Below are 26,696 nucleotides of genomic sequence, written 5' to 3'. Positions count from 1 at the left end.
GAACCTGTCCCGAAAATCTAAATGACGGAGGAACATTTCGGAGTCCGTGTGTGAACGTACTGTTTTTGACACAACATGAGGTTGTAATTATTTTCAAACGTGCAATAATTTGGGACAAAACATAAGGACTTGGTTTGCAAAGATCTTAAGTGTTGCTTACGATTATAGATTGAGCAACAGTTGGTGGGGGGGGGGAACGAAACGCCTGCATTTTCCGTATAACTGGTGCTCCTTAATTATTTTCAAGAATTTGCATTCTCGGAGAAAACACAATAATAAGTGAGGCTTTTGAGACTTTCGCGATGCTACCATATGGTTTTCCAAGAGGCTGTCGCAACCACACACTCCTCACTATCTGTCCATGAGCGTCCTTGCTCTGCAGAGACGAACGCAGATGCCCGTGAATGCATGCATCCACATATACGCATCATTGCATGGTCTCAGCATAGCAAATTTTGACTCAACATTTTGAATATCTGTATTTCAAAGTGTGTCAACTTGGTTCAAAAACACAGCTAATGGATGGCAAGAGCATGAAAAAATAAAACACTCATTCTGGGTGAGCGGCTGCATCAAACTTGTATACCAGATTGCACTCTTTTTCAGAATTGAGAACACTTGGAGGGAGGCGTATTACTTATTTAAACGCCACAAAGGGGCATATATCTGTTTGTTTAAATATTCCAATTTATTCAAGACGGTAAGTGCCCTGCTGGAGTGAATTATGGATGGTAAATCAAGATGCTGAGTTATTAGTTATGACACCATAAGGTTCTGTCTTCGTCAATATGTCTCTCTTTGAGATTGGTATCATTTAATGGGAACGTGTTGAGCTGGCAAACAGATGAGCAATCCTGATTTGAGGAACACAACTTTACACCTCATCTACAGGCGGCGTGATCCACAGCGGAATATTACAAGAAAAAACAGGGATCACGCCGAGAACCCAGTGGAACCAATGTCTGTTTTTTTTTGTAAACCGATGTAACAGAGTGATTTCGAAGCGAAGCAAAGGAGAAAAAAAAATATTATGATAGTGCCAACTGCTAACCACGGCTGGAGAGATTTCTTTCGCCACGAGGAAGGTCATATCCGAATTTCTTAGATTACATTAGACATACAGATGGACTTCGGGCTTCCCGGCACCAAGAGAGTTCTTTTGAAAAATCACCTTCTCTTTTGGCACAAGGCCGGCGCCCAATAACTCTCTCGGTGGGACTCATCTGTGAGAACAAACATAGCCCAGGGCTAAGCAGACTGAAAGAAGAAGAAGAAAAAAAAAGCATTCAATATTTTTAACTGTCAAAATCTTTTACTGTTTAATTAAATTAATTTAGCCCTAGGTTTCCATTTAAGCACCTAAACATTAAATTGTGTTCTAGGGCATTGTGCACGTACTTTATGCTTTAATTGACTATTTCTAACCCACTTCAAACCTGAGATTGATGACATGACAGCAAACATTATAACCTAATTAAGAGCGATATCCTCAAAAACACAAATAAAAGGACATTCACAGACAGCGTATTAATCCCCGAGGGAGTTTGTTGTGACCAATTATTTCAAATTAGTGTCAGAGAAATCTTCGTGTCAGTCATTTTGGAATTAAACTCATTTAAGATATTAAATTCAGGTTTCTCACCAACATAATCTCACTGTTAGAGGCACATGTGACAGGATGTCAAGCTCTGTGATTGGAGGTTAAATCCAGCAAATATTGGGTTCGGATATTTTCCTGTATTTGCCTTTTACATATTACAAACTCAGTGGGGGATTGTTCAGGTCAGACACGGTAACGACGACAGGGAAATGTCCGCAACATTCAGGCAAGGGTAGAAAATGCAGGTGATGTATAAATTCCGCTGCGGGAATCACACGTTTGTTGAGAGCACATCGACACCGAGGTCCGCCCTTCTCATTCAAAACTCCCGACTTCAGTGCATGTCTGAAAGTAGCTTTATTTAACTCCCTTGTGAATTCTTTGTACAATAATTTTTATACAAGAACCAGATATTATAAATCTTTTAGACTGATGATTGAAGATGTCGATAGAAGCAGCAGAATGGGAAACATGAGTGGGACTTTAACTTCAGGAACCAGGCGCAGAAAAATAACCTTCCAACTCTGCAGTTATAGCTGCAGTGCTGAGAGTATAATCGTTATGTATGTAAATCACAGAATGGTGCTAAAAGCCAGTAGTTGTAAAAAGTTCAAATTCAGAATAATGCACGATTAACCCCAGTAGTAAAATTGGAAGTGATTTCATTATGACAAATAAATTCCAGATGGAAACACAATAGGTTACACTCAATGGGAAACCAGCGGGAAGGGTTGACCCTTTTTCTTTTACATAAGTACATTCTCTTGATCTTGAGCCAGATGTGTAAAGACGTAACAATACATTATGCATGTTGGAGAAGTAATTTAGTCCTATCTGATGAAATTCTGCATTAGCTGACATTAAAGCAGGTAGGTTCAAAGGCAGGTCTTCACGCAACTATGACCACGCATGCTGAAACAGAAAGATCAACTAGGAGGCACGGGCTCCCGGCTCCTTCGCATGGCATTCCATTGTGTGTTTCTAACCATTACACTGTTTTGTGTTACTGCACCACGAGGTGACAATGGTGCAACATTAGAGCAGGTTCTGGAACTGAATATTAAAACCCCTTCATCTCATTATTTGAGTAACTGCTTTCAAAGGGTTTTAGGATTTCAGGGCACATAAATGTTTGATATGCTGCCGGAGCGATGCACGTGGGCCACGTTTCGCTCGAGAAGCACACTTCCTGAAGGTCATCAGATCTAATTGTCATATGGACCGAGTCTTCGGTGCTGCAACAAATCCCCACAAAGCTCGTAGGAAACCCGATATATGTAGTGTGTCATCAGCACATTTTCACCTTTACTGAAAATAAAGCACAAACGAGGGCATATAGGTCAAGTACTGTAAGAAATGCCAATAGAATCCAAACATGCCACCACATATAATATCTAATGGGTGTGTATGCACATGTGTGTCCTCACTCGTAGAAGGATAATAGTTATTTGCATCCTTGCAGTGATCAATGCACCCTAGCAGTACTCTAACCTCTCCATCAGTGCAGCAAAGCAGGGGACTGCCTTAACTCTCCCCCCGGCAAGTGATGTAAATGCTCTGCGGTGCAAATTTAATGTGATGTCATTGTACTATTGACATCCAGCGATGGACCGGCAGCCGAGGCTGATTTGTTTAATATCTAGTTGAGAGAACTCTATTGACTTTCCTTTTTTCCTCATCTGCTCACAAGATGAAAACATATCTCCCTACCCAGAAGCACTGACCTAATATGCCTTTCTAATGTTCTTCAAAAGGACATGGTATATTGCATGCGTGTGTATGTGTGCGAGAGTGTGTGTGTGTGTGCTTGTGTCCACTGTATGTGTGTATGTTTAGCTCCATTCGGGACTTATATCGATATGAGCCAGGCTTAATCCTTTCACTCTGATGGCTTCAATGACAGCGGCACACCATCAGATAAGAGGTCATTGAACTGCAGCAGCCACCTCTTCATTGAGAATAAATGGGGTGCACCGAGAGTGCACCTTACTATGTGCCACGTAGCTCTGGTCATAATGAAAATGTAATGCATTTTGGGTTCCAGCTGCCATCGCTGCCGCACTCGACACAAGCGATACAGTTGATATTACTTGTATAACTTGCCCAATTTGTGCCTAGAAATGACGCCCATACAAAAGAGACGTTTCAATATTTGGTATGTATGAACTTACTCTCCAGGTGTCTCTGTTTTAAAATTCAATTCAACCTATTTGTGAGCTTCGTGGTCCCATCATAGCGACATATTTCTCCTGCACATTGTTTTGTTTTTGCGAGTGACTTGATTTTTGGAGCCGCAAATAGAAAAAAAACTTTCCAAATGTCCGTCAACCCAAGCAGTCAATATGAGGCAGTCATCTATCAGCGCCTGTGTCAGCCTAATGCTCTTCCCTGTATCTTGGCACAGCATGACCATATGGAACTGCATTTGTTTGCTTTTGCTTGGCTAACCAGTCAGGTTGAAGGGAGCGAGTCGCACAGGGAGAGAATTCTTTCAAAAAAAAACATCTAATATCCACACAGGTTGCTTTTCCTTTTTTCTTCTTCTTGCTCTGGCCGTCTTCAATCCCACCGAGGGACATGAAAACCGGAGACCACAAGACAACCTTGATTGAGGCACAGCTGAAACATGCTAATGCCCTGATTTTGTTTTCATCGGGAGGGCTCCCTGGCTGTGGCACATCATTTGATTTTTGCATGCATCGAATCGCTCTGTGTGAACTGTCACAACATGTGTTTCTGTCTGCTGACGCCTCGATGAGCACCTCTCTTTGAGCAATCATCTGGGGACTAACGCTGGATGTTTATTTTGGCAGAAATCCCATCATGCATTCATGCCCATTTCCTTTTGGTCCGAGTGGTGGCCCTGCATGTCATGGTAAAGTAGACTGAAAATGTAATATGCCCATACGGGAAGCCGGAGCCGTGCACAGACAGGAGGGTTTGAAGATCCCCACAAGCTTTTAACTGCTACAGCAGTAAACTAATTATAATCAAATTTTCTAATCTCTCGCTCACTCCCCTTGCTATTTTCTACCTCTCTCTCTCCAGTTCTCAACAGTCTTGATAGTTTAAGACCTGGCCATTAAAGCAAGCAGCGCTTTTAATGACAGCGTGTTAACGCAGCACAAAAAGAACATTCTCCTTTGCCTTTTCTTTATTTAAATTCAATTATCAGTGAGAACCGTTAGACAGCGAGGGAATAATAATAATAATGAGGGGTGTGCACAGGATGAAGGTGTGCGATGGCCGCATGGCGACATCTTTTGTTCTGCTTTTTCGGATTGGCAAGATAATGGCGAAGGCTGCCGCGAGGGGGGCCAGGAAAAGTGGAGCTCACCACGCAGGTTATCTTTCATGCTGTACAGGATAATCACGGAGTGGTGAAAGCTGGGGAGCAGCAGAGACATATCTTCTCTGGAGATCAAGGTCAAAACAACTCAAAGGAAGGTGGAAATTCAGTTTCAAAAACACTCACAGCTGCCTGAAACATATTGATCTAGCTCCTCTTCCCTCTACCTCCAAAGTCATTTCTCTGATAGACTCTGGTAGAAATACATTATTTTCTTGTCATAGGCCCCACAATGGATCACTGTTAAGAATATACAGCACTTACAGGGAGAGGAGAGGAGGGGAATGTTAAGATCATGGCGAGCTATTTCTGAAATAGCAATTCGCGGACTGCTTCCCGTCAGTCCTGCAACCCATTCCCATTCCGCAAGCTGAAATTTCCATCAATCGCAAATGCATGACTCCTAATTAAGGGCATTTAGGAGAGGACATCTGAAAACAGTGATAAACTGAGCTTTAAAGAACCCTGACAATTTGTCAAGTGTGGAATTGGTATAAACAGGGTTTAGGGTATAGATAAATGTTACGTGACCAGTCTGGACTCCAGCTTGCCTTTAAAATGCATAGATGCTTTACACACAGAATCACTCTGGAGAAACTTTACACAGACAGATCAATAAGAACGCCGAGCACTGAGACCTCTAAGGTATTGCTGTAAGCTCAGCCACTTATGAGCTGAGCCAAGTGGCCTTTGCAACAAAAGAATAGCAGCTCCCTCTTATTCCTTTGATTTATGCCCTTGGAAGTTGGCACATATTCCCACCAAGGACCGTCTAACTATCTGATTGAAGTGCTTGATGTTAAGCAAAATTGTTATCCTTAATTCACATAGAGTTAGAGATCAAAGTATGTGATGAGACGGGCTTTAGTGAATAGATTAGGATGCATTTGATTTTAATTCTTTCAAACTGATAAAGCTAATTTTCGATGCTTAGCAGGCAGTGATGGGCAGACACCGTGTTTATGCCTCTGTATTATATTCCTATGTAGACTCGACGTTAACAAATTGAACTGTATTGTCCTCTTAAAACCAGTTAATGCTCCTCAGTGTATTTTTTGTTATCTCCAGCTGACTGACTGCTGGATGTTGTTCAGACACTGTCACTCCAAAGTCCTCCACCTCTCCCCCTTTGTTCCGAGCACAAATCCTTCTTTTATTATCCAGGCGGCAGCGGAAGGTCCTGACCTCACTTCCCTATTGCAGTTTCCTCCATGTTTGATGCCCGCCCGCCCCCCTCTTGGATTATTGTAATACTCTATGAACTTGCCTTGATGTAATAACCATGTGCAACTTGCAGTTGGTGCGGAATTTGATGGAGCAATGACCTGACAGATGAGAGAGCGCGTGTCGGACTAGCATCCATTCTTTGGAGGGGTTTTGAGGAAACACAGCGCTTTTTGTTACATGGATTAGAATTTGTTTTTGTAGTTGTATTTTTGGACAAAAGGTGCTGAGGTTTGGTGTACGTCACATAACAGGTTTACACGGGAATCACATTGTGTTTCAAACAGCCCAGTTTGTCCATGGCAGGAATTAATGACCTTGAATACGCAGCACTGAGTAAGAAGCAACTTCTAAGTGAACAATACAAATAAACATTACGGCCTTGCATATAGCCAATCTGTTTAAAAGGTATGGATTTAATCATTCAATCAATTTGTCAAAGTCAAATTCAAGAGTAGGTGGTGGCAGCAGTGTATATACAGTACGTCTTATTATTGTCTGCCAGTTTAATTCATTGACTGAGGACTTAATTGATTTGCTGACACTGTTCTCAAAGTCACCTCATCTGAAATGTTCCAGACGAACGACACCACTGCCGCCGCGCTCGAGTGGCTTATCCTGCTAATTAACCAATGTTAATCAGATGAAGATGAAACTAATCATCTATTTATGAGGTAATCCTCTGACAAAAATGTTGATATAAAGCAAAGCACAACAAAACAGCAGTTCTGATGACTCTGTTTGTCTGTAGTGCAGAGATGCGATATGACGCAATAACCAGCTCTCTTATTAATAACCTATCGTATCTGAGCATCGACATGGATTCAGTGAAGCCACAAATTATTCTTCCCAAGGTTGGGGATTGTTTTCAATAGCAGGGATGGAGAAAAATAAATTGCTTATAGCCAAAACCCTGACTTCAAACAGCACAGCTGACAACAAAGTCAATAAATGGGTCACATCAGGCAGTCGCGGGGAGCAGACAAGGCCAGGCTGTTCTGAGATCAGGACCCCTCACCAAACGCGAGCCATTCCAGGTGACTGGGTTCATGTTGATGAAACTCACCTGCGTTGGCATCTGACAGGGAAGTTCTACTGAGATTTGGACACATCAACCATCAATAAGGAAGAATACAGCTCTGTCGGCTTCACAGTGACGGCAGGGGATGGTGACACAGGCATGCACTCTTGAGTCTTTCTCCCAGGCTTCACACAAACACACACACACACACACACACACACACACACACACACACACAGATCAACGTGCAGTTTTCCTCAGTAGAATAATTGCGTGCCACCCCTGGCTGTCGAGCCATGTCAGTGTCTCGTTAGTGGTGGTATTGGCTCCGTCGTAGCTGGTAAATCGGGAAAGGTCAGAGTGGCAGTGTCTGCACTGTCACACCGAGCGCAGGCTGGACAGACAAATCAGGTTCTTCCCTGTCGGTCTGGGCAAGCCTGATCCAGGGAGGCTGAGTTTTCTACACCAACACTTCAGAGAGGAGCAGCTCTGTTTGGTTACAACTTGTCAGCTCTAAACGCAATATAACGAGACTGTCATTTTTTTAATAGGGCAATTGTGTGGTCTCAAGTAAGGGTCAATACGATTTTCAGCTCGCGTAATGGTGGAAGTTCGGGTGTAATGTCAAAGCCGGTGGTAGTAAATCTGAGATTGTGTGTTTGTTACAGAAACATGCTTTAAAAAATTGAAGTTCACTGATGTCAAAAGAAACAATGAGGCAGCAACTACGACTTTAGATACACAAAGAAAGAGCTCCTTTTGAGAAAATCTGAGCCCAGAATTTCTAATTGCTATTCACATTGGTGATCAATGTAACAAAAACATGAACCATGATCTTGACTTTCAGGCGAGAAAACACCGCAAGTGTGCACGTCAAAAACAGTGTGTTATCAGTGTCTTTGCTTAACCTCATCATTAACTTCAATTCTTTAAACATTTTATTTAGACATGTGTTACAGTTTTCTCCGCAAACATAAACATGAATTTCTCATGAGTTTTTTTTCACAGGAGGTGATATACAACCAGAAAGGCTTTGACATTACATTCGAACATCTTGTTTGGGCTCATGCATTGCTGTATCACAGTTTGTCAATTAAACTGCTAATCTGCACAATTTTAAAGAGCGTTTCTCATACACACACACACACACACACACACACACACACACACACACACACACACACACACACACACACACACACACACACACACACACACACACACACACACACACACACACAGTGATGCCACAATGCCCACAGCGGCAGTTTGACTCACACCAGCAGCCGTAAAATGTGGTTTTTGAAACAGCATTGAAAACAGTATTCTTATTGAGGAGTGGATGAAAGCTGAGAGACACAAACAGGAAACCTTGCTGATGCCACGTCTGCCAAAGTCCTCTGATACATGTCCAACCTCTGATGGGACTGAGACAAAAAAAACTGGACCCAATTTATTTCACCCTGTTGCAAACCTTTCATTTATGTGACTGGCGCCACTGCGCTTATCAACTGCAGAACTATTAGCCACATCAAATCAATGTGTTCATTGCTCTCTCTTGCCTCTATTGCTTTCCTCTTTATTTCCGCAGCCTGTCCCTCCCTCTCGCTGGCTCTCTCTCTCTTCCCTGCCAGACAGGTCAGATATTAGAAACCTGTATTATCAGGTCTTCCCAGGATGCTGGTGGAAAAGTTGATTTGCAACGCCTGATTGAATCTACTTATCCTTCATCCCTTTCCAACCCCCAGCCAGCTGCCCCAGCAGACAGGAGCCCAATGGCCTATCTACGGTGAGGTGCCAAGGAATAAAAATATCTATCTACAGAGAGAGGGGGAGGGAGAGAGGAGACAGAGAGAGGGAAACGGAGAGAGGGACAGAGTGTCGGCCCACATGTCACAGCTTTGGACAGCTTGGGGGAGATGCAGGGGAGGGGGTATAGATGTACTTCCCATCCCAACCCCGGGCCCATCCCCTTTGCAAACCTTTATCTACTTGCATTATACATCCATTTATCAGTCACCAAACAAAACATGTCGAGGCCCCCCCGCCCCCCCTTCATTCTGAATCCCACCAGCTCACGCCACACACACACATCCACAGCGTTCACACAAAGTTAAATTAGTCAAATCCCTGAAAGGAGGCGAGCGGAGCAAAGGTCACCGAGGACATTCATTAAACGACTGTAACTTGTGATAATTGAAGCCAGCTCGCGATAAAAAGAGAAGAAATATTTATCTGTTGACGGGGGCTGCCACGGCTGAGTGGCCGTCAGTAGCACAAAGAGAGCCATTATGGCTTTATCTTTGTAAATAGAGGGGAAAGTGAGTCTTGGCTGCAGACGGAGGAATGAAGGGATGACAGAGGAGAGAGTGGAGAGAGGGAAGGGGAGGAAGTGGGTGAGGTGACTGATGAGGAGAGTGCGGAGCTGTGGCTGGTGGAGAAAAAGGGGAAGAATACACAAAGTGGCAGAGGAGGGGGAATAGGTCCAGAAATGCCGCCTTCATCAGGAGGAGATGGGGGGGGGGGGGGGGTTCGCTCAATTCGTGAACGCAATTACTGTAGACCTCCCAAGTCTGACTACTGAATCGAATCAACACTGTGGTGGCAACCAAAGTGCCTAATTTCATTCTGTATGCCCTTCATTCACAAGATAAAATGGACAATTAAGAGTAATGACTATGACAGGTGTCACCACATGAGGAGGTGTTACAAAAAAAAAACTCCTCTCCAAGTGCCATGGCTATAACAAAACAAAAAAACAGAAGAACCACTGAGTTGCCGAGAAGTGACTGACTCAGAGCTCCGTGTCCTGCTGCAGCGACACGGCCACAGATCTAAGAGGACAGCTGTCAATGGAGACGCACAAGTCACTGGGCCAGAAATCTGGGGTGTGGACAGGCCTTGTACTTTAATCTCAGACACAGTTGCTCCCTTTAACAAATGTCCCTGTCCCATGTAGGCCTCTTTGAGTTATTGGCATGGGTGCACCTGCAATTAAAGCCCCCAAAGCAAACTCCATTACCGCCGACTTGTCTTCGACTTGTCCTGCAGACGCTTTCTGACACCGGAGCCAAATGATGTTTGACTTCTGGGCCTTGGAAACTTTTAATGGAGTTCATTCTGCAATAAACGCAGCCAGGGGAGCTGAGTGAACTCTGACTTTGTCGTATTGATCCCTCCCCCATTTGTTTACCGGCTGAGGTCACCAGAATCCCTTCTGCGGCCTGTAGAGGGGTCAATAATGTCGATACAGTAAATTAGGTAATTCTGCTGTAAAACATCCCGGGATGGTCAATTTCCATTTTAGTCAACTTTATATGCGTGACACACAATTACGTCCACATGTCAAGTTGTCAAGTTGTCACACACTTGCACCGGACAGAGAGATTGAATCTGGACCAGGCGGCAGGATGTATATCTCGAGGGGCGGATCTATGAGTAAACAAATCACCTTTTGTCAAGTCCAATGGTAAATCACTCCTCTGTAAAAGATGGAGGATTAGGGTCATTTAACCCTTTATTACCTTGCCTCTGCAGAGTTAAAGGTCAATAGGACACTATACATGTTTATTTCTGTTCCTTGTTAAAATGGGTCTGACAAACCTTTTGTGTTTAATTTGTGGTTAGTATTTATATTGGTTATGCATGAACAAACACTGTTGCCGAGGATTATTTACAGACTAAGACGTGTCACCTACATGCAGGTGACAGTTCTGATGTGCACAGCATGGGGTCGATTAGAACCCAGAGAGATGTTTACCACTTTAAAACCTCCCTCATGAACAAACTGTCAAGTTACAAGTTACAAGTTAAATAACATAAAAGATGTATCCTAGTTGTGTAATGGATTTATAGGGGAACATGTGACCGACAACAGTAAAAACCAAAGCAGCTGTGGTTGACATGTCCAAACTTCTACTCTCCCATAACATAAGTTCCAAAGATGATCTTTCAGTTTCCATAGTGCAACTCATTAGCATCTTTCATTAGCCTCCTAAATGCACACTTTCTTTTCCTCACTTCCAGTTTGTAATCCAAGCTTGACATTCCCTCTACAGCCAGAGGACAGTGTACTGTGACAGACTCGCACATATTTCCTAAGATAAATTTCACATGTAAAATTGCCCCTTTAACCACAAGGCAAGCCAATGTCCATAATTATAATAAGTATAATGCTTATATGTGCCCGACTATAGAAGTGCTTACACATGTAACTGCAATCAGCAATCAGTTCCTTCTATTTAAAGGCCCAGACTCTTCGTTTCAGACAATTGAACCATCACTCCTGTGCTCTGAGGTCATTTCCAGTACATACTTTGTGCTTAAAGGCAATTTATAGTGTCAGAAATAAGAGAAGCATCAGTGGCAAAGACCTGCAAACACACACTCCAGGGCACGGATACAGGCACCAGAGGACTGACAAAGAGGTAAGTGTAATAAAAATGAAAACACGCCAAAGAGAAATATTACAAGTGCCACAGTTGAATTTACATAAAACTTGCAGCGTGTAATAATGATATTACAGAAACAGACTGTGTGCTGAATCTTTTTGAAATATAAGACCACTTATCAGCAGATAAGGCTTTCTGTACGTGAGTGATTCATGGCAGCATTCCTGTGATAGAGAGACCACGGCTCTGTATTACATCTGTGCTATTCCTCTCTGCCTGTCTGCAAGATAATAGCTCTGCAGCTCAGCACTGTGAGATTTAAAGGGAAAAAAGGGTACAAAAAGTCCCACAATGGTCAGAAAGCCCTGCCCATTTAGTTCTGCACAAGGCGGACACAAAAGGTAGAGCCGGCGGTGAATATTGGAAAAGCTAACTGTACGGCTAAAGCACTCCAGACAGACAAACATTCACACCGGGCCTTGTGAGATGGGAGTCCTGGGTAGGGCCTATTGCTTGATACCACAGGGGAAATAAACTGCCTAAAATAGGCATGAGGGCAGGAAATGGATTTTATTGGAGAACTAATCAAGGGGGCCGTTTTAGTGGGGCACAATTTAGATTTTGATTGGATTCCTACTGACATCGAGGTTATCAATGCGTCTCATACTGGGAGGTGTAATTTGATCTTTGATGTCCACACGGTGGTCTTGATGTATGTCCTGCTGCATGGGCAATGACTGCTGTGCATGTGTTTGTTGCGTGTGTGTGTGTGTGTGTGTGTGTGTGTGTGTGTGTGTGTGAATGGAGTTTGTCTGTGGGTAGATATCAGGCGGGGGGGGTGCTGATATAATAGTGGCTATTGTGACTCAAGCCACTGCTCTTTTAGAGTGAAGTGCCCCTCAAGACCAGAATGAGTAAATAGTGAAAAGAATAATCCCACTCTCATTATAAAATACTAGTGAGGAACCCGGTGAGCAGCAGGAAAAGGAAAAAAATAGGTGAACTTCTGTTGTTAAACCACAGGAGACGGCCGCTTCTTCTTTGTCAGCAGTTATTGCTTTCAGTGACATAAAATCTATATATATATGTTACTGACTGAGGAAAAACTGCAATTATAATCTCTACACGAACCTGAACTTGAAGATGTGTGCAAAGTACAGACATATTGTTGGATATGATGATTTTAAGATAACTCCTTAGCCAACCAGTTTTTGGGCTTAACTCGGGCTTTTATGCTGGGAGCAAACTTTTCCACTCTTTCCTCTCCACAATTATCTTTGATGTGCAATAATCTATCTTTAGGACAAGGAAGCAACAACAATATAGTTTGTTTATGTTGCCTAGAGTGACATGTATAGGGAGATTTTCCATCCACCATTTCTTATGCACATTTTTCATAACGCACATCGAAGGAAAGAAAAGTTTAGGCACAGAAGAGGCATGTTGAGGTTTAGAGAATAATCATGGTTTGGGTTAACGTAAGGTTGGGAGAGCAGTGTTGTGGTTACAGTTACTTCATACACAAACAGTTAGAGATAGGGAATGATGTGATCATGCTTTAGAGGAAAGTGTATTAACGTTCAGTTGGAAACAGGAAATAAAGAGCACATTAAAGACAGATTAAAGTCCATTCATCCTCCCCCACGTCATCCCGACAGCCACTCTATAACATCATCCCGCTTCCTCCTTTGCTCTTCTCGGCTGCTGGACGGATTTGTCTCTTGACAATTGAATTTCTTTAGGGCTGTACTTGCCGAGACAAGTTCAGGTCAGTTCATCCAGAAAAACCTCTAGAAAATGAATTCATGATACTACAGCTTGGCATAGACAAAAGTACTATATTTTCAAGTACATGTCAAGTATTAATGCAGTCTGGGCGACATGTTTACAGATCAGTAGAATCACTTTGCTCTCTATGTTCATTTTATCAGAAATAACTGTTTGTTGCAGCCATTCATCCACCCTGACTTTAATGCAAAACAAAAACAGCGGGAAGCTACTTGAACTAGTTTATCAATAATGAATCAACTTAATTGTTGCAGATACTATGTATTGCATGTTAATGAGGATTAAATCATTTCAGTCTTGATTGGTTCAGTGTCGACTATCTGCACCGTTAATCCTTCACAGCAGCTCAGGCGAAGAAAATCTTTTAACAGACTAAATGATGATTGTCAATAAAAAGCACAAGCATTTTAGCCGTTTATATCATCAACAGAACACACACTGTGTAATGTTAAATAATAAATCACACAAGTTGCACTTATTCTAAAAGTCTCTGTTAGATCCTTTTTATTCATTTATTCATGTTATCTTCTCTCTAGTTTCTTTTTGTTTTTGTTTTTTTCAGTTTTGTTCCTCAAGTCACTCACTGTAGGCCAAGTATAACATCAGAACAGTAGCAATAATAAAGTAACAATACCAATAATGGTATTATAATCTACTAAAATGGCAGCTATAGTTGTAGATATTTTACTCAAGAGTTCTGGACCATTTCAGAACAAAAGGGTAAACAACGAACTGATGTTTGTTCATTAGGATTCTAATATTCCTCTGTTCCTCCAGGGGCACAACAAGTTAGTTGTTGTTCCGTCACGTTTGTCCGCTTTCCACCCTGCAGTCATCACTACCAAAATAAAGTTCTATTAGTATCAGCAACATGGTTTTTGCTTCCAGCCGTGCAAATGTCAAACAACTGTAATGATCACACCTTCAACTAGGAACCTTGATCTCAGTACAATGAAATAAACACCCGGTGTAAAACACTTGGTTGAATTAAGTGCAGGCAAGTTTTATTGTTTACAGATCTAGTGGAAACACGACCAATTTAAAGTCCCAGAGCTCTCTCCATATTCAGATTATAGCCACAAATCATCCGCATCAAAATATAATCCATAAAGTTTTTACATTCCCTGTCAGTCTCTTCACCGGCCCTCTCTGTGAGCCTGTGATCTGAGGAGAGCAGCATCACTTCACAGAGGGAATGGTCCAGAACTCTTGAGTAAAACTAAAATGTTATCTTCCTTCTGTTTTGACAGATACACTTCCTTTATGTCGTAAATCAAGCCTTTATCCTGTTGGGAAAATTCAGGCCAAGTGTTGCACAGTAAAGGTGAGCCTTATAGATAATTATATATCAGCTATTATATACTACAATCAACATTGAATAATATTAATTTCAATTTTCCTCACTAAGATCGAGTGATCCATGCTACATCAATGGTGCTCTTCTACCTTCATCAATATTACCGCAGAAATTAGCCAGACTTGGCAGTTACAGACCATAATTAACACCAGAATAAGCAATGAACTGGGAGTTAGCAAACAATGTGAATGCACATCTGCAAACACTGTGTCCTGAATTTCCTTTCATTTGAATATTAGCTTTTACCCATTACTCGTCTCTTCTGAATATACCATCGTGTGCCACGAAAAGAGTTCTTATTAAATCCGACATCTGGTGTGCTGCCTAGCAATATCTGAACCCAATTTAGCTTGTAATAATGTTGGCAGGCAAACAGCGTTCGGTTAAGTTTCTGCCCAGAGGTGCACTTGACCGGACCGTCGGTGTACTGGTCTGTTGAAGGGTTGTGTGCTGAATCCAGTCCACTGCATCTGTCTACAATATCAAGGGAGTGCAATAGCTCAGAATGAAGGGATTTCGAAAAGACTTCTACACGATAATATACTGCATATTTAGAGGTCTTTCCTGTTGGCAATTTCCTTTACTATGTTCCCGTTTTTTCCCCCTATAAGTTTTGACATTGAAAAATACTTATAATATCCTGTTATGCCGAGATGAAGAGCAGAGGCCTTTTTAACATGCAACACTCTAATCCTATTTAAGTTGCAGCCAACACAGATGAGTGCCAAAATATCATCAAAACCAGACGGCTTTGATGCCCAGGCCAAGACTTTAAAGACAGAGGAATGTGGTAGTGGGGGCTAGTGCCAGGTGTACACCACAGTGTAATTAGGACTGAATCGAATTATAAAGCAGCATGTAAAATATAATTCCACTTATTAGCAACATATTCTAAGTGTGTTACTTTTACTAAGATCGGAGACACTCGAGGAATGATAGAGGAAAAAAAAAAAAAACCCTCAACAACTAGCCACAGAGTACAAAGGGTGAAACTGCTCGCCTGGAGATAAAAAAGCCGGGGCATGTACGAGCGAGAAACACGTGTTCCAAGAAAGGTGAAAACAATTCGGACCAAGCGCCACTGGTTAATGACCGGGAGATATTTAAGGGGAGGAGATTTGTGCAGCAGGCACCAAGTCTTCAAAAGCGCAGACTGACCTAAATGGCTTTTTCATGTCTTGACAGCTCATTCAGCCTCCACACTTTTCCATGCAAGTATTCTCATGTGCGCTGTATTTTTTTTCGAGATTAAAAGCACTTCAGCGCAACATGTGATGTTTGCATGTGAATGGGAGCCATACAGCGAATGTCACATCACTTATCTTTTGTAGGAAACTGCGGCGTTCCTCCTGTCAGCTGCAAATAAGCCCATTGTGTCCTGCTGATAAAAGGCAATCAAACAAAGTATATAATCGTGAAGTCATGCATTAATTGCCTGTATAACTACCGCCTAATGCTGAAATAATTAAGAATGTCTCTTACTGGGGACTGGCAATGCAATTATCACCTTGATGACTGTGCCTTACAAAGACATTCAGGGGAGGGAGACAGAAAACGAGCGAGAAGCAAATAACTAAAATGATGGGGATAATACAATTAGAACATGGCTGAGAGGGGAAGGAAACAAAGAGGAGACCGCCTCAAGGCTTTTTCCAACAGGGTTGCCATGTCTACACACTTCATTTGCATCCTTATAATCTCAAACAATTACAGCCGATAAGCAACGCTGTGAAGAGATTGCGCAGCCCTTACACAAACATTGAAGTATTTTCATCTCTGACACCACCTCTTATATCTCCTGCTGCTGGTCTTTCACTTCATGTCTCAGGCCAACAAGTGAATCTTAAAGTTAACTCAAATAAACATTCAGGGCGAGCAGTTACCAAGCAACGCGTCGCTGACCTTCATTTGCGTAAATCTTCATCATTCGGACTCACTACATATCAATGACTCCAAATGAGCCCCTAAGCTGTGTCATAATTTCCATGGCAGAAGATGCCACTTTTAACTACGCACAGCGCGGTGTAATGCAATATGTGATATATATATACAATAGTGGACAAAGTCATCATCTATAGGAAAAGGGGCAAATGTTCAATTCCTTATTCTGCATTATTAAAGGTGCAGATCAAATGAAATATTCAACAGATGATATGCTGCTCTAATATTCATAGAAATGAACTTTATATTAGAGAACACATTTTTATGGGAAGCAGACCGGAGGCCACTGATTAAATTTCATTGTTTGATCACTATGCAGGGGCATTATGGGGTATTGGGCGGGCCGGCCTGCATCCCCCCCTTTAGCAAACATTTAGGGGCAGTCTCTGAGGCCGTGCCACCTGGGCAGGGCACATCACAGGTTTACGATACTTAGATGCGTTTCACAAATGGAAAACAGTGGCTTTTTAATGCGGCGCCTGAAACGCTTTTTAGCACGAATTAAATTGGGAGGTGTGTGGGAAATATGTAAGTCGTAGCATGTCTCAAAAAGCAGTGATACATATTCATGTATTTACGGGCACAGATATCACCTAAGGCAATCAGGATTCTGTAAATATGAATAAATCAGATCGCTCCCCGTAGTGCAGTTTCTGTACTTTTGTATGCTACAGTGGCTCTTGAGTTGTTTTGTTTTATTTTGTGCTGTTGTGTTTACATAAGAGTATTAAAGAGTTAATTAAGTTTAAACTGAAAGCAAACACAAGCTCCATTACACAACTATCAGGAGAGAGCCCTCAGATACCGATCTATTTTAGACTTGGATGGGATGTAGACTAGCTGCTATATGAGCTGGGACCATTTATTCCTCTCTCTCTGTTTCTTGCTTAAACACACACACACGCACGCTCACACACCCACCCTCTGGTCAGAGGGATGAGGAGAGGGGGATCGGGGTCCCCGCTGCGACTCTTAACAAGATGGCATTCTCTGAGGTCGCAGAGGTTGCCGGAGTTCGTGTCTACTTTTAAAGGGACGTGAAACTCTACTCACGGTTTTCTAACAGTTACCTAATTGGATTAGGCCTCAAAGAGAGGCCCCTCTTTCTTCCAGAGCTTTTGTCCATTCGCCACAGCGCCCAACGGAGCTTAGAGGGCTCCAGACACTGAGGAGGACAGGCGATGGATTAGGTGAGGTATCCTGACCAATTAAGACGAGGCCAGGTGTCGTGCTGATAGCGGGAAAATTGAGACCTCGGCCGACATGTGTCTAATTTCCCACTCGCTGCCCTGCAACTACTCATTTGCCTGTCCGCCACACACCGCCTCCCTCTTTCCCCTCCCCTTTCTCTCCTCCTTTCCTCCTTTCCTCCTGTGCGAAGGTAACCCGAGACGCCTTCCCTTGACCCGTCTCTTCCGTGGAGAGCTAATCAGACCCACCTGGAGCTCCCCAGCGCTCTGTCAGATGCTGGCTCAGCTCGCAACAGCTGATCCGAGCAAGGAGTCCCCGGGGCCAACTCTGTGGGCCTGGCACCCAACACACACCGACACAGGATCAGTCGGGGAGATTTTCCAACTGATGGTTCATTAAACCTTCAGCGGAGTCACCACATATCCATGATGAGGAAGGAGTGAGTGTGTGTGTGTGTGTGTGTGTGTACACATGCACCTGGAAAAACGGTGTACTTTTTGTACTTTTAGCATTTTAAAGACACGCGCTTTATGTTACGATAAATATAAACTTAGGTAATGAATCGCTTTTGTAAAGACTGAACGGTAAAGAGCAAAGAAATCTCAGGTTTTAATACGAGGGTTTCTGAAGGTTTCAACAAGTTAAATTTAAGACTTTATAAGACCTTTTAAAGACGATAATAAATTAAATTTAAGACCTATGTCAAGCACGACAGATATGAAGGAATATCAGAGTCCTAGAATTACCTACACTTCCCCTTAATTCAAGATAAGTTGAAGTAGTCAAGTAGAGAATAACCCTTGAAACGCTGTATCTCACAAAGTACAGACAGTAGGTATCATGGACTTTTCCCACAGCCAAGCCAAGTGTACTTAGATAAATTCTGAATAAGGCGGTTGATCAGTTCCACTTTGATTTTGTTTGTAGTTTTATTTCAGTGTGTTAAAATTTGAGTTAAGAAAGAACAACATCACACAGAGACATTCCAAACCAAGCATCCTAAACATTTCTTTTGACAAAAGCAAGAGGAAAGGAGTGTTAAATGGACATCAGCATAACTGAGACCGACCTAAATGACCTACCACTAATATTTTAGCATATTTAAAACGTTTTAAGGCCTGAAGTTCAGAACATTTTATTTCAGACTTTTTAGACTTCTTAAATTTTCAGGGTTCTCCAAGTGACTGCAAGCAAATTTAAAGATATAATATGCAACAATATTTTATTAAAATGTCTAAAAAATGACTAGACGAGAAGTTATTTATTTTGTTGACATGTACCTACAATACCCAAATGGCTCAAGCGATGTTCAAACCCAACGGGACGTTTTATTTTGGTCGCCTTTAAATTGTGTAATATGAACTTTATCTGTGGCTATATCTGTGGCCCTGCCTTCTGCTAATGTCGCTGAAGCTTTTACAGTAAAGCCCAAACACACAGGGGACCAAGTGACCCAAGAAGATTATGAGACATAATTAGCTTCTTTTAGCTCTCAGAAATTAAAGCATTTTCTTAACTCTTGCCACTCTCACAGCAGAGAAGATCTGATACAGGATCTGTATGCTACCTGCCCACCATCAAACAGGTGATAATACAAACTTAGTGAACATAATGGAGCATTTAGCAGAACTGAACGAACCGTGGGCACGGACATGCACACTTAACAGGCTCACATTTGCCAGGTGCTCAGAAGCACGAGCTCAGCTCCGAATGAATGATAACTCTGCTAAATAACTACAGGATGTGCACATAGGCACCTGCTCGCTAACAGCTCTGCCATATCAACTTAAAGGGTGATAACATGTCAGTATGGTGTATTCAGCTCATTTCCTCTGCCCCCAATGACGGAAAAAAAACTGTTATTGCAGCTTTAAATCTTTCATACAGTACGTGTGCAAATGTTTCATATGAAATAACAACATTTGGTGAAGCATGTGCCAGAATGCCCTGAATGTCACATTACCACAAACCACAACCATAGACATATAAATCAAAGAGAATGATTTATATGTACTTGATATGTGTGTTTTTGGTTTACACGGTTTGCTGCTCTACTATTTCTAAAAAAGGCAAAGGAACAGGCTCAATAACATCATAGTCAAACGCAAACTACCTCATATTCCATAATACGTGTAACACCGATTCCCTTAACTATTTATCAAAAAAGGCAATAATAACAGCGGCCTTTTTTCATATTATTCCGAGCATTAAATTATTCTAATATAGCCGAAGGGCAACTGAAATGGAAACGGGGGAACATGTAGATCCAGTCCATTATGCATTGTTAAATGTTGATCTATGGTTTAATATTTGCTTCCCAACAGCAATGGCAATGTGTTATTACCTTGACAGAGGGCCATAATGTGTGTTGACATGCCGGTGATTATTTAAATAAGCTGCGACAATAAATATGGCTCCACATGATCTGGAACATGAGCCTCACAGAGGAAACGTAACGGAGAGGAGTGAAATTCTAAGTTCGGAGCCGAGGTTATCAGGGTCGAGAGTAACAAATGTCAGTGATGTGAAGCAGCTCATTGTTGTACAGAGACTGGGCTGCAGAACAAAGCTCAAGTATAATATGACAGGAAGTGAGTGATAGGGCTGATTGTAGATCTTAACGTGTTACAGCAGGCAAAAGTTTGATTATCTTTGTTGTCAACATGGAAATAACTAGCCGTATATGCCTACGGGCTAAGGAGCTGTTGAAACCAGCAAGGCTGCTCATACAGCGTTAATCCCCACAGCTGCCCTCCATCCTCAGTGCCTCCATCTCCTTCTCCATGTGCAGAAGTTTCTTGTAAATAGCAACAGCAAAAAACACTAAATCAACATCAGATTGTTGCTGGAAGTTTGCAGAGTGGCTGTTTCGCAGTAATGTGTCTCGGAGCAGTTGGCGTCCACAAGGGACGGGCGCATTTTCAGCTCGACTAAGGATGCAAAAATATTCTTTTGACAGAGACACAATAAGTAGCAAAGCATCAGCTAAAATCAACATAAAAGCCCCTTGCCAAACACCAACTGTTATGAAAGGCAGCGTATAGCGAGCATACTGGCATCCGCAGCAATTAGAGGAGAAGGGTTAGCGAGGACTCCGCCTGTCCCAGACTCGCACGCCCGCGTCCACACCTGTTCCTGCTCCTGGTCCAAACCAAAGACAGAGAGAGGGAGACCGGTTACTTTGTCGCGGTGCCATCTTAGCCCAGCGTCGTCTAATGAGATTAGATGATCCACTAATGAGCTCTACAGTGAGGAGAGTCAACTGTGAAGTGAAGGTCAGAAATTTCATCGCTCAAATGTGCTGTTGGACTTCAGGAGTCATTAACTAATAACAAACAAATGATTTAAAGGGAACCGGCTATGGTTTTTTTGTTGTTGGTCCCCTGAGACCTTCTCTCCCCTTTCTGTTTTAATGAGCATCTGAAGTATGAAAGTAGAAGAAAAAGTTCCACCTCATGAATTTAATTGATTTCAGAGGACCTGTCCAGTCTGATTTCACATGCTTTTCGTAACGTATGTATTAAACAATTCCTCTGAAGTTAAATGGTAACTGGAAATTAACACAGCACGAGTAATTTATGTGCTTTTAAGAATCAGATCAAATGGCATATAATGTGTGTAGGCACACTCATTATTCTTAATCTGCAGAGAGGGACTGCAAGCTTTTCCAGTAACTTTTTTTTTTTCTTCAATGTGCAGTTTTTCTCCAGATGCCTGAGCACTGATGTAAGCATCAGGGCAGCAAAGGAGCATTTCCACTGGCACCTTTTAATAATGTGCTGACATAAAGTCATACATGTTTAACCAGGTAAGTAGAAGGCTCTAAAATAATGATCCATATTGGCTTTTAAGACAAAGTATTAATCTCCGACATCCTTTTACCCCATTTCTCTGGCACTTCATTCAGCAAGGGTTAAAACAGATTGACCTCCCTTCAAATAAAATTAATTGTTTTTGGTATTATTTGCCACAGAGAAAAGCTGCAGTGGCGGTAAAGTGTTTACTCGTATGTCAGCATTTCCTGTTATTGGCACACGAGTGAATGTTTGCATTTTCTTTCTATTCCGGAAGGATTTCTTATTACGTGTAATACCCTGTTAACCAATGATAAAATGAATTTCATTTCAGCGTTATCAGGAAGATGTAATCAACGTGCAATTTGCTTAAGTGCACAAAACTATCCTTTTTGTTAGCACTGCATATTTGCCGAAGAAATATTGCATGCCAGGGAGTATTAACACAAGGAGGATGCCATGAATCTTAGCCTCAGACCTGAGAGATCCTTGTCACCACTATCTCCTGTAATCTGTTTAATACTGTTTATGTCCATCCAAATTGAACATGTGGTATGGAATGACTAATGTCAGTCTCATAATTTAGTCATAACACTCTGTACCCTATAGGGGCCATCTATGGATGTTCAGTCCATGAGTGCACAGCATGAATAGTGATCCATTCACCCTTCACCTTTAAAAAGCCCTGATGGCGAGCTCCATCCTGACGCGCCTGCTCTGTCAAGACCAAACCACCCTTCAGATAAAACAATAAAGACCCAATGTGAACACCTATGTGTATGTGTGTGTGTGTGTGTCCAGAGTGAGTTCCCGTGTGAAGATGATCTCACTGACCCACATGCTGAAGGAGAAAGAGAAAGAGAGCACTCGAGGTGATGACTTCTCCACTCACTTAGGGAACTTTGACTTATGAGGTGCACTGCATTTAGCCAAGCTAATGCAAGTGACGGCTGTGCCATTAACCTCGGGAAGAGAGGCAGGCCTAGGCAGTATGATGCATTCAGATTGGCGGAGGACAATATTTCACCATGACAGGCATTACCAATGAATAATTAAGTGTTTAATATAATGATCTTGAGAGAGGAAGAGAGAGAGAGAGGGAGAGAGGGAAAGAGAGAGAGAGAAGAGGAAGTAAGAGAGAGACAGAGACAGAGAGAGGAGAAAATGGTAATTCCACAATTCATTGCCCTTAAAACCTATCTGGCATTATTACCCAGCAGCATTGCATGGGGGAGAGGGCTTTTGTTGAAACAAATAGGTTTTTGATGGCTCCGCCAGAGTAGTAACGGTTATTAGGTTTGAGAACTCTTTCATGATGGAAGTGGTATCCTGCCGAGCGGAGATCATGAAATTTTAAGTGGGGAATTTACAGCAGAAAGACTGCGGGACAGTGAGGCCGTCTGGGCCATGCCTCGGGACACATGTGTTTTGGTGAAGCATAATGCTGGTCTAATGTCACTGCAAATAAATAGTTAACAAGCCTCAGATAGTTGTGCTCGTTGGAAGTGCAGCCTGGCTCACAAAAACATCTTCTCCCGTTATATTTTTACTAGAAGAATTTGGGTTTAGAGATGAAGTGACAAGTCAGTTGGGAAACATGAAACATATGTACAGCAAAGCAGAAACTTACTCGTACAAAACTATGTCAAGTTGTGCAATGAAAAATACCAAAATAGAAACCCAGAGACTATGCTGATCAAGCAAAACTACTCAGGCTCATGAACACACGTTACTGCAGTGCAGTGCATATTCCTTTAAAAAGAAAAGGGATGAAAACCAGGTATGTCAGGGGAGTGAGATCAGGGCCATGTACCCTTCATAAAGAATAACACCACTTTACAATACAGCCTGACCAATACTGGACACTTTGAGTCTGTAACCGATATTTCAGAAATACCAGATAATTAAACATGGATTCATTTTAGCTATTTAACACAAAATAAAAGCATATTCCTGATGTACATGCCTCAAATTTAGGGGCAGCACATTTAACCGTTTAGTGTCGGAAGAACAGTAAGCAGCAGGTTCTCGGATGATGCTCGTGGTTGCTTAAGCTAAATCTTTGTTTTCATGCCAACAGAGCAGATGCAGAGTCCTCGGATATCACTGAGATGAAAATTATTAAGAGTTCTTGAGAGAATGGGGAAGAATCAAAGGGGCCGGGTCGGGACTCAAGCCTCCAAATGCAGAGTGCCCGCGCTGCTATGAGGTAGCAGGCGCCCTTTTTCTTTAATTTTAGTTTTACATAAACATAATCTGCTCGCATGCCAGTGCTGCTTATGGTGGCTTGTTTTAATGTTGAAAAATAAACCTGCCCCTACTCTCACTGTACCTATGTTAGGGACACTGGTCCTATATTAGAAGAGATTATTTAAGAGATATTACCATAATGACATTTGTATACTGTAATTTCTTATTATGTAGCCTACTTATATGTATATGCTGATACTACATCTCATTTCTTTGTTAGATGAGCAACTGCAGGATAGAATACTTGCTCTACATACAGTATCACCTTGGCTTTAAAAAGCAACTTCACTTACGATCGTAGCAGGGAGTCAATATATATATACACATTAATGGGCTATTGCCTCTCTAGCGCGGCCTTGGCGTATGAGCAGCATGCACCCAGTGACTTCACCATTTTTCCTCTACCTCTAATGAAAACAGATAATAGTAAGTGGCCAAACTTCTCAATCAATGTTGTCCTCTAAAAGTGAGCCAAGGACTGCATTCACACATTAGCATGATTCGCAGTCCACCCACGCCTTCCAAACACAGTCTTACATGTCTCCAAATGCCCAACAGAGAGCTAATTTCACTCCTCACACTGGTGACCTTTGGCATCATATATATGTAGTGCTTGTTGCCTGTATGACAGATTCCCATGCATATTCATACCTACATATGGCCCGTCAGAATGAAGCCTGTCTGCTTGCTGCAGAGCGCATGAGGCAATTCATTACTGGGTGTTCTCAATTGGGTCCAGTCGAACCCTAAGGATTTGCCGGTATGTGTGTGTGTGTGTGTGTGTGTGTGTGAGAGAGTGAGAGACAGAGGGAGAGAGAGGCACTGATGGCGTCGGGATAGTTTTTGGTTGTATTGCACGTGTGTGGGAGGGGGATGCATCGATGTGTGTTTTGTTGTGTTGGAAATGTGTGTGTGGTGTGTGTGTGTGTGGGGGGGGGGGGGGGGGGGGGGGTAAGTGTGTGCGTCTGCGGTGGAAGTGATGGCAGCGATGGGTGTATGCGTGTAAATGGTGGGGGTGGAACATGTCTGCATTTGTGCATGTGCTTGTGTCTTTGAGCGGTGTGTGGGAGTGTGTTTGCGTGTGTTGTGGCACACGCTCACAGGCTTCTCTTGTTTGTGAGGTGAGAAGAGAGAAAAGTGGAGTCCCTCAGCATGCCTCCACCTCCTCTTGCTCCATCTGCCCATTTCGCTCAGTTCTCCATAAATTAAAAACGCTCTACATCTGCTTTGGGGTACATTGTTAGTTGTGTGCATTTGGTGGTTCCTCTGTTTATGAAAAATTAAACACTTTTTCTGCAGTCGATTATTCCCCTACTCCCGAAGCCCCTCTGCAGCAAACAAGACAGAAGCCCGTGCTTCACCCCGACATGCTAAGAAGACAACCAGGATTCCCACCTACAGTAGTGAGGAGCATGTCAAGTAAAGTGAAAAAAAGAGAAGAAATCCACATCTGTTCATGGCAATAATGAGCACTTGAGCGAAGCCTGGAAGTGCCACGATGATGTGCTTTCCCAGCATCAAACTACCACAGCAAAAACAGTTTGATAAACAGTGACAACAAAATCAATTGATCAAGCTACATGTGCGTTTCGCTAAGCTGCAGGCAAAAGGAAAATAATTTAATATAGAAGAGGTCTGCAGAACAGCAACCAATGTAAAAGTAAAAGAACTTTCGCCACCTCTTCACTGCAGCTGTCAATTATACAGTCCCCATGTGCTGCAAAATTCCCAAGTGTGCACTTGTTTCCCTCCCTAAATGGATTCACTAACGAAAGGACTGGCCGCATGAAATATGCTTTCTGGTAAGCCAGAGCTTCTGTGTGCACGAAGATGTGTAGCAGCAGATGAACAGACATTTTAAGGTACAGTGTAGCTAATTGGGACAAAAGGGACCACAGGATGGCCCCTCGGAGCAGCCAGGCTTGAATGGAATAATGAGTGTAATCAGAGGTTGTGGTCACAATGTTGCCCTATACAGAAGACCCAGGCCACTGGGGAGGACCCGTGTTTGTCTTTGACATTAACATGCGGGGCTCCAGGGCAGTCATATTTGGCCATGGTTTGGTAACTGTGAGCCTTGTAGCAGAACAGGTGTTGCAGGCCGACGAGGCCATCAATCTCTCACTGGCCTGTCTCTGTAGGATTCAGGGTTAATTATCGTCAAATAAGCCATTAAGGAGAAGGATTGAAGCGCAGAAGATGAGGGGTGCTAACCTTGGCAATAGAGGGACAGCTGGGTGGCAGAGTTAGGTTAGGTTGGCTTTGGTCATGTTGCTAGGATACTGACTCTGCTAACAAAGTTGGTCATGTTTGTGTAAACATCACATTTACATTGTAGATGCTACAACCAGGGTGCAGTGGTTGTTCCAGTTTGTAAGTGAGGCTGGGTATGAAACAACGCAAAGTAAAAGCATCGAGTTGGACCAACCATTCATCTAATTGTATGTGTAAAGTCCTTAAGTTAATTCCAGGTCAGTTGTTTACTAAACTGGGTTGCTCCATTGAAACTGAAGAAATGCGAGTGATAGAATAGTCGGCTTCTTGTAGCTGTGAGGCAGTTTGCGGTTTGACGAGGGCCATAGCATGCTCTTGCTAGCTTTTCCACGATTACCAACCCTAGCTTTAATGTTGCTTGTTCCAGAGGTTTGAAAATATGGCAACCTTATAAAAATGGCAGTTATTGGGTAAAACTATTAAGTGAGAACTAATCTCATATGAAATGATTTGTGTGCTTCAACTGCTTTTAGTCTAATAATGTGTAAATCTGCACCTAATAAACACTTAAACCTG

General features: G+C 42.5%; 1 protein-coding gene across 6 annotated transcripts in view; it reads right to left on the bottom strand.

Moving 5' to 3' along the window:
- Positions 1 to 26,696, bottom strand: part of LOC117755968 (doublecortin domain-containing protein 2) — a 151,573-nt gene that overhangs the window by 85,150 nt on the left and 39,727 nt on the right. Inside the window, exon 12 of one of the 6 annotated variants that reach the window (XM_034576188.1) lies at positions 19,205 to 20,659. The exons of the other annotated variants lie outside the window; for them this stretch is intronic. Within the exon in view, the coding sequence (XP_034432079.1) occupies positions 20,550 to 20,659 (110 nt within the window). The 3' untranslated portion in view covers positions 19,205 to 20,549. Of the gene's footprint in view, positions 1 to 19,204; positions 20,660 to 26,696 lie in introns of those variants that run through there. 6 annotated transcript variants of the gene reach the window in all.

Source organism: Hippoglossus hippoglossus, chromosome 22, assembly GCF_009819705.1.
Source record: "Hippoglossus hippoglossus isolate fHipHip1 chromosome 22, fHipHip1.pri, whole genome shotgun sequence".
Lineage (NCBI taxonomy): Eukaryota > Metazoa > Chordata > Actinopteri > Pleuronectiformes > Pleuronectidae > Hippoglossus > Hippoglossus hippoglossus.
The sequence above is the reverse complement of the archived record's forward strand: the minus strand, read 5'-3'. Positions and strand labels throughout refer to the sequence as shown.